General features: G+C 46.1%; 1 protein-coding gene across 1 annotated transcript; it reads right to left on the reverse strand.

Annotated features, from left to right (window-relative positions):
• Positions 1–10,831: 10,831 nt before the first annotated feature.
• LOC139273993 (zinc finger protein 774-like) lies at positions 10,832–11,200 on the reverse strand. Its single transcript, XM_070891057.1, has one exon. The coding sequence runs from the start codon at positions 11,198–11,200 to the stop codon at positions 10,832–10,834; it is 369 nt and encodes a 122-aa protein (XP_070747158.1).
• Between the last annotated feature and the right edge of the window lie 3,418 nt (positions 11,201–14,618).

Raw genomic sequence — 14,618 nt, forward strand, 5'->3', positions numbered from 1 at the left:
TTCAGAGACGATTCACTGGGCTGATCCCGGAGATGAGGGGGTTACCTTATGATGATAGATTGAGTAGACTGGGTATTTACTCGTTGGAGTTCAGAAGGATGCCGGGTGATCTTATAGAAACATTTAAAATAATGAAGGGGATAGACAGGTTAGAGGCAGAGAGGTTATTTCCACTGGTCGGGGAGACTAGAACTAGGGAGCACAGCCTCAAAATACGGGGGAGCAAATTTAAACCCGAGTAGAGAAGGAATTTCTTCTCCCAGAGGGTTGTGAATCTGTGGAATTCTCTGCCCAAGGAAGCAGTTGAGGCTCGCTCATTGAATATATTCAAATCACAGATAGATAGATTTTTAACCAATAAGGAAATTAAGGGTTATGGGGAGCGGGCGGGTAAGTGGAGCTGAGTCCACGGCCAGATCAGCCATGATCTTTTTGGGTAGCGGAGCAGGCTCGAGGGGCGAGGTGGCCTACTAGTGTTCCTAATTCTTATGTTCTTATGTTCTTATGGTCTTATTAATATTGGGGAAGTCCAGAACCAGCGGTCATATTCGAAGGATAAGGGGTAAGCCATTTAGGACGAGATGAGGAGAAACTTCTTCACCCAGAGAGTGGTGAACTTGTGGAATTCTCTACCACAGATTGTTGTTGACGCCAATTCACTAAATATATTCAAAAAGGAGTTAGATGTAGTCCTTACTACTAGGGGGATCAAGGGGCATGGCGAGAAAGCAGGAATGGGGTACTGAAGTTGCATGTTAAGCCATGAACGCATTGAATGGCGGTGCAGGCTCGAAGGGCCGAATGGCCTACTCCTACACCTATTTTCTATGTTTCTATGTTTCGACGAATTGGCCTCTACAACTTTCTGTGGTAGAGAATTCCACAGGTTCACCGCTCTCTGGGTGAAGAAGTTTCTCCGTATCTCGGTCCTAAATGGCTCACACCTTATCCTTCGACTGTGACCCCTGGTTCTAGACTTCCCCAACATTGGGAACATTCTTTCTGCATCTAACCTGTCGAAACCTTTCAGAATTTTAAACGTTTCTATGAGATCCCCTCTCATTCTTCTGAACTCCAAAGAATACAAGCCCAGTCGATCAAATCTTTCTTGATATGTCAGTCCCGCCATCCCGGGAAGCAGCCTGCACTACCTCAATAGCAAGAATGTCCTTCCTCGAGTTAGGAGACCAAAACTGTACACAATATTCCAGATGTGGCCTCACCTCGGGCCTGCACAACTGTAGTAACATCTTCCTGCCTCTGTACTCAAATCCCCTCGCTTTGAAGGCCAATATGCCATTTGCTTTCTGAACCGCCTGTTGTACCTCCATGCCAACCTTCAATGACTGATATACCATGACACCCAGGTCTCGTTGCACCTCCCCTTTTCCTAATCTGTCACCATTCAGATAATAGTCTGTCTCTCTGTTTTTACCACCAAAGTCGATAACCTCATATTTATCCACATTATACTTCCTGCCATGCATTTGCCCACTCACCTAACCTATCCAAGTCACCCTGCAGCCTTTTAGCATCCTCCTCACAGCTCACACCGCCACCCAGCTTAGCGATATCTGCTAACTTGGAGATATTACATTCAATTCCTTCATCCAAATCTTTAATGTATATTGTAAACAGCTGGGGTCCCAGCACTGAGCCCTGCGACACCCCACTCGTCACTGCCTGCCATTCGGAAAATGACCCGTTTATCTCGACTCTCTGCTTCCTGTCTGCCAACCAGTTCTCTATCCACGTCACTACACTACCCCCAGTACCATGTGCTTTAATTTTGCACAGCAATCTCTTGTGTGGGACTATGTCGGAAGCCTTTTAAAAGTCCAAATGCACGGCATCCACTGGTTCTCCCTTGTCCGCTCTACCGTTACATCCTCAAAAAATTCTAGAAGATTTGTCAAGCAGGATTTCCGTTTCATAAATCCATGCTGACTTGGACCGATCCCGTCACTGCTTTCCAAATATCCTGCAATTTCATCTTTAATAATTGATTCCAACATTTTCCCCAATACCGATGTCAGGCTAACCGGTATATAATTAGCCGTATTCTCTCTCCCTCCTTTCTTAAAAAGTGGTGTGACCCTAGCTACCCTCCAGTCAATAGGAACTGATCCAGAGACGATAGACTGTCGGAAAATGATCACCAATACATCCACTATTTCTAGGGCTACTTCCTTAAATAATCTGGAATGCAGACCATCAGGCCCCGAGGATTTATCGGCCTTCAATCCCATCAATTTCCCTAACACAATTTCCCACCTAATAAGAAATTCCTTCAGTTTCTCCTTCTCACTACACCCTCGGTCCACTAGTATATCTGGAAGGTTATTTGTGTCTTCCTTCGTGAAGACAGAAGCAAAGTATTTGTTTAACTGGTCCGCCATTTCTTTGTTCCCCAATATAAATTCACCAGAATCTGATTGCAAGGAACCTCCGTTTGTTTTCACCAATCTTTTACTCTTCACATATCTATAGAAGCTTTTGTAGTCAGTTTTTATGTTCCCAGCAAGCTTCCTCTCATAGTCTATTTTCCACCTCCTAATTAAACCCTTCCTCCTCTGCTGAATTCTAAATTTCTCCTCGTCCTCAGATTTGCTGCTTTTTCCGGAAAATTTATATGCCTCTTCCTTGGATTTAACACTATGCTTAATTTCCCTTGTTAGCCACAGTTGAGCCACCTTCCCATTTTTATTTTTACTCCATACAGGGATGTACAATTGATGGAGTTCATCCATGTGATCTTTAAATGTTTGCCATTGCCGATCCACCATCAACCCTTCAAGTATCACTCGCCTGTCTTTTCTAGCCAATTCACGTCTCATACCATCGAAGTTACCTTTCCTTAAGTTTAGGACCCTAGTCTCTGAATTAACTGTGTTGCTCTCCTTCTTAATAAAGCATTCTACCTTATTATGGTCACTCTTTCCCAAGGGGCATCGCACTCCAAGATTGTTATTTAGCCCTTTCTCATTACGCATCACCCAGTCTAGGATGTCCAGCCCTCTATTTGGTTCCTCGACATATTGGTCGAGAAAACCATCCCTAACACATTCCAGGAAATCCTCCTCTACCGCACTGCTACCAGTTTGGTTAGCCCAATGAATATGTAGATTAAAATTGCCCATGATAACTGCTGTAACTTTATTTCACGCATCCCTACTTTCTTGTTTGATACTGTCCCCAATCTCACTACTACTGTTTTGTGGTCTGTACACAACTCACATGAGCCTTTTCTGTGCTTTCGTATTCCGTAGCTCCACCCATATTGATTCCACATCATCCAAGCTAATGTCCTTCCTTACTATTGCATTAATTTCCTCTTTAACTAGCAATGGCACCCCACCTCCTTTTCCTTTCTGTCTACCCTTCTTAAATGTTTAACACCCCTGGTTATTGCGTGCCCAGCTTTGGACACCCTGGAGCCATGTCTCCGTGATGCCAATTACATCATACCCGTTAACTTCTATCTGCACAGTTAATTTGTCCATCTTATCCGAATACTCCTTTCATTGAGGCACAGAATCTTCAGGCTTGTCTTTTTAACACACTTTGCCCCTTTAGAATTTAGTCCCTCCTATTTCACGCCTACATACTGCCCTGGGCGACATCATCTGAAAACACAACCTCAAGTTCTACTTGTCTGCAGTCGACACCCAGCTCCCGCTCAGCACTAGCTGTCTCGATACCTCCAATGCATTTGAATTTTCAAGCTGCTGGACCTAAATTACGCACTGGATGAGCAGACATTTTCTATAATTAAATGTGAGAAAGACTGAAGCCATTGTCCTCGGTCCCCACCACAAACAGCATTCCTGAGCCATCGATTCCCTGCCACTCTAGAACTATTATCTGTAGCTCAACCAGACGGTCCACATTCTCGACGGCCTATTTGGCCCTGAGCTGAGCTTTCAAATCCAATCCAATCACCAAGATCCCCTACTTCCACTTGCATATCATCGCCCATCTCTGTCACTGCCACAGCTCATCTGCTGCTGAAGCTCTCTGCAAGGCCTTTGTTACCTCCAGACTCGACTATTCCAATGCTCTCCTGGACGTCCTCCCAAATTACTCCCGACATCAACCTGGACTCATCCAAACTTCTGCTGCCCATATCCTCACTCGCACCAAGTCCCATTCACCCATTCCCCCCCTGTACTCGCTGAACCTACCTTTCCTCACGGTCCCACAACGACATTTAACATTGTTATCATTGTATTCAAATCCCTCCAAGACCTCGCCGCGCCTTCTCTCTGGCCCTCCGAGGTATCTGCACTCCTTCAATGTGTCCTCTCGCGCATCTCCGGTGTCCTTCATCCCTCGATTGGTGGAAATGCCGTCAGCTGCGTGACACTAAACTCTGGGATTCCCTCCCTCAACCTCTCTGCCTCTGTACTTCTCTGCTCCTCTAAGACTCTCCGAAAAAACCTACCTCGTTGATCATGCCTAATTTCTCCTTATTATAAAATTTAAGCTTATGCTTTAATTGTATAATACTTTCGTTAGGCCACAACTAGAGTACTGCGTGCAGTTCTGGTCGCTGTGTTGTAGGAAAGACGTGATTGCGCTAGCGAGGGCGCAGAGGAGATTGACTTGGATGCTGCCTGGAATGGAGAATCTTAGTTATGAGTACAGATTGGATAGGCTGGGTTTGTTCTCATTGGAACAGAGAAGGTTTAAAGGAAACCTCAGTGAGGCATACAAAATATTGAGGGGCCTGGACATAGTAACCCTGACGGTTTACGGACCTAGAGCTGATAATTGGGATTAGAACATAAGAACTTAAGAAATAATAACTGTTGTGTATGGAGAAAGAGTCAGACTGATCACTGTGAGCTCAAAGTAAAGTGTGACCTTAGTCTTTTATTACAGGTCCCCAGAATACCTCAGCAACCTCCTTAAATAGCTCTGCTCCCAAGGGATTATGGGATCCCTTGGGACTCCAGGGTATGAGCCCTGTGGTGGCTGTGTCGAGTAAATATAAGTTTACATAAATAACAACACTCCTCCACAAAGTCAACAGTGTAACTATTTACAATATGAGTCGATCTGGGGCCCTTGTTCCCCTGGTTGATCGTCTCAGTGTGAAAGCTGGTGTTGTTGAATCCTTTGTTCGGCCCTCGCTGGGCTGCTGTGCAGTTGGCCTTGCTGGGCTGCCTGGTGTGTTGGGCACTACTGGGCTGCCGTGGATTATGGCTTCTGCTTTGGGGTCAACCGTCGTGCCGGTTGCCACTGGTGTGTATGGTGGGGGATCAAAAAAGATAGGGTCCAAGGAGTGTTGCTCAGGATAGTCCATAAAACTGAGCTTCATTTGGTCCCAATGTTTCTGGTGAATGAGTCCATTTGAAAGTTGGACCCGAAACACCCTGCTCCCGTCTTTGGCCACGATAGTGCCGGGAAGCCACTTGGAACCTTGTCCATAATTTAATACAAATACAGGATCATTGATTGCAATCTCGCGTGACATGCTTGTGCTATCATAGTATGCACTTTGTTGAAGCTGCCTATGTGCCATATGTTCATGTAGATCAGGGTGAACTAACGAGAGCCTTGTCTTAAGTGCTTTATTCATAAGCAGTTCAGCAGGTGGGATCCCAGTGAGTGAGTGGAGTCTCGTGCGTCAGCTAAGCAGGACTCAGTATAGGTGATGTGCAGTGAGCCTTCAGTTACTCTCTTTAAGCCTTGCTTGATGGTTTGCATTGCTCTCTCTGCCTGACCATTGGACGGTGGTTTTAAATGGGGCAGGTGTGACATGTTTGATCCCGTTATGGGTCATGAATTCTTTGAACTCAGCGCTGGTAAAACAGCACTGGCCCGTTGTCGCTCATCAGGAAACGGATAGGCTGTGTGTGGCAAACATGGCCTGCAGGCTTTCAGTAGTGGCAGCGGACGTGGTAGTCAACATTATCTCACATTCAATCCACTTGGTGTATACATCTGCAATCACGAGGAATATTTTACCCTAGAACGATCCTGCATAGTCGACGTGTACCCTAGACCGCGGTTTGGAGGACCAAGACCATAAACTTAGCGGCGCCTCCCTGGGTACATTGCTTAACTGCGAGCATGTATTACATCTGTGAACGCAGGACTCGAAGTCCGCATCGATACCGGGCCACCATACGTGGGATCTGGCTATCACTTTCATCATTACGCTGCCTGTGTGTGTACTGTGGAGGTCATTGATGAAGGAGTCTCTGCCCTTCTTGGGGACCACTACTCGATTGCCCCACAGAAGGCTGTCTGCCTGTATCGTCATTTCACCTTTGCGCCACTGGAATTACTTTATCTCTTCCTGCATTTCCACTGGGACACTGGACCAGCTGCCGTGAAGCACACAGCTTTTGACTAGAGATAATAAGAGGTCCAGGGTTTGATCTGCTGGGCAGTGACGGGTCATTCCTTACTCTCAAATGCTTCCATAACCATGGCTAGATCTGCGGGCTGCGCCATTTCCACCCCCGTAGTGGGCAATGGCAGCCGATTGAGAGCATTGGTGCAGTTTTCTGTGCCTGGCCTGTGGCGGATGGCATAGTTGTATGCAGACAACGTTTGCGTCCATCTCTGGGTGCGGGCCGATGCGTTGGTATTTATCCCTTTACTCTCAGAGAACGGGGATATAAGTGGCTTATGGTCAGTTTCCATTTCGAATTTTAGCCCAAATAGATATTTTCTTTGCCCCATAAACACACGCTCCCTCTTCTTTCTCAATCATGCTGTCGGCTATTTAAGCCTTAGACAGACTCCTGGATGCATCGGCAACAAGTTTGCAGTTCTGCGAAATCAATAGCTTGTTGCAATCCACACCCGATGCCATATGACGACGCATCACATGCTACTAACAAACGCTGATATGGATCATACAACACAAGCAATTTGTTTGAGCAGAACAATTTTCTCGCTTTTACAAAGGCATTTTCTTGGCTTTTGCCCCAAACCCATTCGTCCCCTTTTCGTAGTAAGACATGCAGTGGTTCTAACAGTGTGCTGAGACCCGGTAAGATGTAACCAAAGTAGTTCAGGAGTCCCTGCTTTTATACTCCATCCCCTTTGCAATAAAGGCCAATATACCATTGGCTATAACTGCATACTATCCTTTTGTGTTTCATGCACAAGTAGCCTCAGCTTCCGCTAGACTTGGTGGCATTTTGTTCAACGGCACAGATATAATGGTAAGTACTGCAGGGAATAGAATACGGCCAGGGTGATCTCCTGGACTAGTTTCGATCACATGGATGCAGCGAAGAGGAATTTTCCTCGATTTTTCTCTCCCTAAATTGGCCTGGGTTTTTATCTGGTTTTTGCCTCTCCCAGGAGATCACATGGCTCCAGTTGGGATGGAGTGTAAAATGTTTCAGTATACGGGGTGTCGCAGTTGTTTGAGGCGGACTGGTTGGGCTGGATGCTCTTTGCCTTTCCGTCCTTGTTCATAGGTTTATATGTAACCTCTTGAGCTGTTGACTAAGTGCCGTGTGGCTCTCTGTCGGCTGGTGCGGACACGATCGGCCAAAATGGCCTCCTTCTATGCTGTAAATTTCTATGATTCTACATGACTAGCTACCATATTTTGTCTGATAATTGCTCCAATAAAGCAGACGGGGGACGTGTTACTTCATTAAACAAGGTATATAAATGTAATATAAAGGGAATATGCTGAAAATACTCAGCAATTCAGGCATTGTCTTTGGAGAGAGAAGCAGAGTTAGTGGTTCAGGCCTGTGACCTTTCTTCATAACTGGAAAATGTTACAGATGGAACAAGTTTTAAACAAGTGCAGGGGCAGGGAAAGTTGAGAGGGGAGGAAACAACAAAAGGGAATGTCTGAGACAGGTTGGAAGGCAGCCCTGATTAAAAGCCAAAAGGGATCATTGTGCAAGGCAAAAGGAGATGCCGCTTAATTACAGATTGGAAAGACTGAAACCAGCGTCCTTGGCATCACTGCGCACTCTGTTCCAGAGCCACCGATTCCACGTCCCAATCCTAGCGACTGTGCAAGGGGCATTTTGCCTTGCACCATCATCCCTTTTCTAATTCCATTATTCCTCCCCTCCCATCCCCATTGATTGTCGTTGTATTGGTTAAAACCTGGAGTAAGTGCCAGAATGCGATGTTGCATTTATAATAACTGGATGTCTGACAATAGATTGAGGATTACTTTTAGTATAAATATTAAAAACTGTGCATTATTATTATTAGTAATAGTGTTCTTAATAAACGCTGGGGATTTACTCAGATTCCTGTTACATCTCTCACTGATCCCCAGGCTGGATGCTGCCGGTTTCACAGATTCTTGTACCAAAGATCTCGCCTCCGCTCTCAGTACAAACTGTTCACTGACAGTTCTGAACCTGACATCAAACTCACTCACAAACCGATCTGTCCCCGCTCTCTGCCAGGTCATACTGACCTGCAGGAGCATGGAGCGGATCCGGTGAGTGTTTGTGTTAATGTTTAATGTAACAAGTAACATATAAATGGGATTCAGTCACTATTTAAGGGTAATATATATCAGTAATTATTATTGAAATATTAACCCCAGCCTCACTGTTATTTGCACTGTTGTTCAATCTGTTTATTTCCTGCTAAATCTTTAAACTGTTGCAGGTTGCGGATGAATCAATTCAGTTCAACTGGAAAGAGACACGAGGAGTCGCTGCGGGAATCCAGACCCATACTGGTTATGACTGTGTGAACATTTCACTGTATGACCATCACTGCTCCCACTGTGTGAATATTTCACTCTTTGACCATCAGTGCTCTTATTGTGTGAACATGTCACTGTATGACCATCACTGCTCTCATTATATGAACATTTCACTATGTCATCACTGCTCTCATTGTGTGAACATGTCACTGTATGACCTCACTGCTCTCATTGTGTGAACATGTCACTGTATGACCATCACTGCTCTCATTGTGTGAACATTTCACTGTATGACCATCACTGCTCTCTTTGTGTGAACATGTCACTGTATGACCATCACTGCTCTCATTATATGAACATTTCACTATATGACCATTACTGCTCTCATTGTGTGAACATTTCACTGTATGACCATCACTGCTCTCATTGTGTGAACATTTCACGATATGACCATCAATGCTGTCATTGTGTGAACATTTCACTGTATGACCATCACTGCTCTCATTGTGTGAACATTTCACTTTATGAGCATCATTGCTCTCGTTAGATGAATATTTCACTGTAAGACCATCACTGCTTTCATTATATGAACATTTTGGACCGATTTCCTGCCCCTCCCTTTTAAACCACCGTGCTCCAGGTTTGAATACTAGCGGCCCTTTAATGGTTTCCCGCATGAGCTGAGCAAGTGTCATCTCCCATTTTGATGTCAGAGGCCCCGGTCACAGGGTCACGTGACTCAACCGCACCGCCCCACAGCGCTGCTTCTGCAGGATATGCGGGGCTGAATGTTCCCCAATGGGGCACTGGGGAAATGCACAGACAGGAAGGGCCCAGGGTGGGGCTCAGTCTGGACTGCAGTGGTACACTGACAATTGTGCTCAGTATTCCTGGGCGTGTATCCCAGTGAGGTCTCAGACTCTGTGACAAGTGCCCCTGTGTACAGTGTGTATCTCCCAGTGAGGAATCAGACTCTGTAACTAGTGTCCCTGTGTACAGTGTGTCTCCCAGTGAGGAGTCAGACTGTGTAACAAGTGTCCCTGTGTACAGTGTGTCTCCCAGTGAGGAGTCAGACTCTGTAACAAGTGTCCCTATAACTCTCCGGGATCCATCCACTCCTCTGACCTATTGCGCATCCTCCATTTTCATCACTCCACTGTTGCGCCCATTCATCCAGCAGCCAAGGTCCTAAACTCTGGATTTCCCTTGCTAAACCTCTTCGCAGATCTACCTCCTCTCCTCCTTCTTCAAAAGCTTCTTAAAACCTAATTTTCACTGAGCTTTTGGTCATCCGTCTTACCATCACTTTTTGTGGCTCAGTCTTAATTATTGCCTTGTGACGTTTCATTACATTAACGCGGCTCTATAAATGAAAGTTAATGTTGTTATCCCGGTGTTGTGTTAATAAAACCCCACCACTTACTTTAGCTCGCACCTGGTCTCCTCGTTATTTTCATCTAAACTGGCTTCATTGTTTTAATATATTAAATAAAGTTTCATCAAAAGTACATCCCACCTTCTCCAAAAGGCACTGTAGACACGATCTGTCGTTCTATTGAACTGGGTGGGTCTTACTCGGGAGGGTGGATATGTAATTTAATGATCTGTTGGAGATATGGGCAAGGCGCTGACAGAGCACTTGTCCCATTTCATTAATCACCCTTGGGTGCGTATCATCTGGACCTTGCATATCAGGATTAAACTGCACAACAACTCTGCTGTCCGTGAAGAGAAACGAGAGAGACCAAAGCGCTGTTTGCCCCTCTCAGTGTGGCCCTGAAGGACTGTGCCCAGGCTGAATTTCTCCCCCTATACGACCCTCCCCCCAGATCGTCCTTTCTCAGATCCAGGCAGATGATGCTAAACACTCAGGTGGCAAAGACAAAAATACACAGCACTGTGTTGAAAGCAACACTAATTTATTTTTCTATATCCCAAATATTAAACTCCAGTCCCATTACAGGAGTTATTAACATCAGCGTTACAGGAGTTACAAACCCCAACTGTCAGAATGAACACGATTCAGTCCGGGATGTGATTAATAGCAGCAATAACAGCAGAATCCAACGCCTGCAGTCACTTGTGAGCTCGCTGATGTCTCAGCAGGTGGGATGACCGAGTGAATCCCTTCCCACACTCAGAGCAGTTGAATGACCTCTCCCCAGTGTGAACTTGCTAGTGTGTCAGGAGGTGCTGTTTACTTTTAAAACTTTTCTCACAGGCAGAACTTTGAAACTCTCTCTCCCCAGTGCGAACTCGCTGCTGTGTCAGCAGGTAGGATAATGCAGTGAATCCCTTCCCACACCCAGAGCAGCTGAACGGCCTCTCCCCAGTGTGAACTCGCTGGTGTGTCCGCAGGTGGGATGACCAAGTGAACCTCTTCCCACAGTCGGAGCAAGTGAATGGCCTTGCCCCGGTGTGAACTCGCTGGTGTGCCAGCAGGTTAGATGACTGGGTGAATCTGTTCCCACACGCTGAGTACGGCCTCTCCCCAGTGTGAACTCGCTGGTGTGTCAGCAAGTGGGATGGCTGAGTGAATCCCATCCCACAGTCTGAGCAGGTGAACGGCCTCTCCCCGGTGTGAACTCGCTGGTCTGTCAGCAGGTGGGATAACCGAGTGAATCCTTTCCCGCAGTTGGAGCAGATGAACGGCCTCTCCCCAGTCTGAATTCGGCGATGTGTTTCCAGCTGGGACAGGAAGTTGAATCATTTCCCACAGTCCCCACATTTAACTGGTTTCTCCCCAGTGTGACTGCACAGGTTGGATGATCGGCTGAAGCATTGTCCCCACTTGGAGCACGTGTACCGTTTCTCCCCACTGTGAACGGTGCCTTCTGCTTCTATGGTAAAAAGCCGATGATATTCCAGTCAGGATATATCGAGTGACTATGTCAGATCTTGAGGTGATGTTTGGTTTGAGCTTCCAGTCTACAAATCCTCCCCTTTTAACACCCTGTAAAGTGAATTTCAAACAGGAAAAAGATGTGTGAGAGAGAAATCAAAGGCAAAAATCAAAAAGGGCCACAGTACCACAAAATTCTAAATTGTTAAAAAAAACAAGCTTAATAAGGATTTCCTTCAGCTCCTCGTTCTCACCTCGATCCCCTCGTTTTTCCAGAAGGTTATTTGTGTCTTCCTTCGTGAAGACAGAACCAAAGTTTTTTTTTTCAACTGGTCTGCCATTTCTCTGTTCCCCATTATAAATTCACCTGAATCTGACTGCAAGGGACCTACGTTTGTCTTCACTAATCTTTTTCTCTTCACATATCTGTAAAAGCTTTTGCAGTCAGATTTTATGTTCCCCGCAAGCTTCCTCTCAGGCTCTATTTTCCCCCTCCTAATAAAAGCCTTTGTCCTCCTCTGCTAAATTATAAAATTCTCCCAGTCCTCAGGTTTGCTGCTTTTTCTTGCCAATTTATATGCCTCTTCCTTGGATTTAACACTATCCTTAATTTCCCTTGTTAGCCACGGTTGAACCACCATCTCCGTTTTATTTTTACTCCAGACAGGGATGTACAAATGTTGAAGTTTTCCATGTGATCTTTAAATATTTGCCATTGCCTATCCACCGTCAACCCTTTAAGTATCACTCGCCAGTCTATTCTACCCACTTCACCGAAGTTACCTTTCCTTAAGTTCAGGACCCTAGTCTCTGAATTAACTTTGTAACTCTCCATCTTAATTAAGAAATCTACCGTATTATGGTGAATCTTCCCCATGGGACCTCGCACAACAAATCTGTTATGTTCAAACAAACTGCTTCTTCTGTATAACCCATGAAAACGGCTAGCTTGCGATGCGTCGTCATACAGGGTCGGGTGTGTGTTACAACAGGCTAATGAATCGGGAACATTACAACCGGTCGCCTATGCATCCAGGAGTCTCTCCAAGGCCGAAAGGGCTTACAGCATGATTGAAAAAGAAGCTCTGGTTTGTGTTTACGTGGTGAAAAAAATGCACAAGTATCTGTTTGATTTCAAGTTTGAGCTAGAAACCAACCATAAGCCGTTCATACTGCTATTCTCAGAGAGCAAAGGGATTAACACCAATGCATCTGCCCGCATCCAAAGATGGGCGCTTACGCTATGTAATTCGCTGCAGTCCAAGCACAGACCACTACGCTGATGCTCGCAGTCGGCTCCCATTGCACACCACCCGGGTGGAAATGGCACAGCCTGCAGAATTGCTCTTGGTGATGGATGCATTCGAAAAGGAAAAGTCACCTGTTATGGCCCGCCAGATCAGGACCTGGACCAGCCAGGATCCTTTACTGTCCCTGGTTAAAAAAAAACTGTGTCCTCCATGGGAGCTGGTCCAGCATCCCAGTGGAGATGCAGGAAGAGAACAAGCCATTCCAGAGGCGCAAAGTTGAAATGTCCTTACAGGCGGACTGTCTTTTGTGGGGTAATCACGTGGTCTTGCCCAAGAAAGGCAGGGAAACGTTCATAGGCGACCTACACAGTACCCACCCAGGCATAGCCAGATCCTATATGTGGTACCCCGGCATCAACTGAGATTTAGAGCAATGCATGCACCAACGCAACACTTGCTCTCAACTGAGGAATGCATGCAGAGAGGCACCGCTAAGTTTGTGGTCGTGGCCTTCCAAACCATGGTCTAGGATCCAAGTTGACTTTGTGGGCCCATTTCTAGGCAAAATTTTTTTGGTTGTTGTGGATGCTTATTCAAAATGGATTGAATGTGCAATAATGTCTGCAAGCATGTCCACTGCCACCATCGAAAGCCTACCAGCCACGTTTGCCACACACGGCCTGCCAGATGTCCTTGTCAGTGACAATGGGCCCTGTTTCACCAGTGCCGAATTCAAGGAATTCATGACCCGCAATGGTATCAAACACGTCACATCTGATCTGTTCCAGCCCGCTTCCAACGGCCAGGCAGAACGGGCAGTTCAAACCATCAAGCAAAGCTTGAAACGTGTGTCGGAAGGCTCCCTGCCGACCCGACTGCCCGAGTCCTGTTCCGCTACTGCACCAGACCCCACTCGCTGACTAGAGTTTCTCCAGCCAAGCTGCTCATAAATAACGTGCTCAAAACAAGGTTCTCTCTTGTCTAGACTGATCTACATGATCACGTTGAGGGCAGGCGGCATCAACAAAGCATGTATCATGATCGCGCAAACTTGTCACACGATATTGAAGTCAATGACCCTGTATTTCTACTATGGACATGGTCGCAAATAGCTTGCTGGCACGGTCATAGCCAAAGAAGGGAGAAGGGTATTTCAGGTCAAATTGGCTGAAGGACTAATGTGCAGAAAGCATTTGGACCAAAACAAATTACGGTTCACAAACAGCCACGAGCAACTGAAGAGGACACCACCAACTTCGACCCTTCAACACACATGCAAGTGGCAACCAACATCACTGTTGACCACGAAACCGAACTCACCATCCCCAGCAGCCCGGCAAGGCCAGCTGCCCAGCAGCACACCGAAGAACTAACTCACTCACCCACACCTGCATTTGTACCAAGACGATCGACACGGGAGTGAAAAGCCCCAGATTGTCTCACCCTGTAAATAAGTGTACTACTGACTTTGGGAGGGAGTGATGTTATGTATGTAACCCTTGGCAACTTGTATCACATCACCACCAGTGGGCCTACCGTTTGGAGTCCCAAGGGATCCCAGCATCCCTTGGGAGCACTGAATATTATCAGGCCACCCACGAGGTACCTGCATTCTGCATACATAACATCACTCCCTCCCAAAGTAGGTAATTTTGTAGTCTCAGTATAAGTGGTCCCTGATTTGATGCCTCAGTGTTACTAGTCCCTGGATTTGTTGTTGTCATGGTATTAGTAATCCCTCAATTTGGTGTCACGATGTAATTCATCGTGGATTTGATGTCTCATGATAACTGGTCCCTGAATTTGGTGTTACAGTATAAGTGTCCCTGGATTTGATGCCTCAGTGTAAGTGGTCCCTTGTTTGGTTTCA

Source organism: Pristiophorus japonicus, chromosome 9 (genome assembly GCF_044704955.1).
Source record: "Pristiophorus japonicus isolate sPriJap1 chromosome 9, sPriJap1.hap1, whole genome shotgun sequence".
In the NCBI taxonomy this organism is placed as follows: Eukaryota; Metazoa; Chordata; class Chondrichthyes; family Pristiophoridae; genus Pristiophorus; species Pristiophorus japonicus.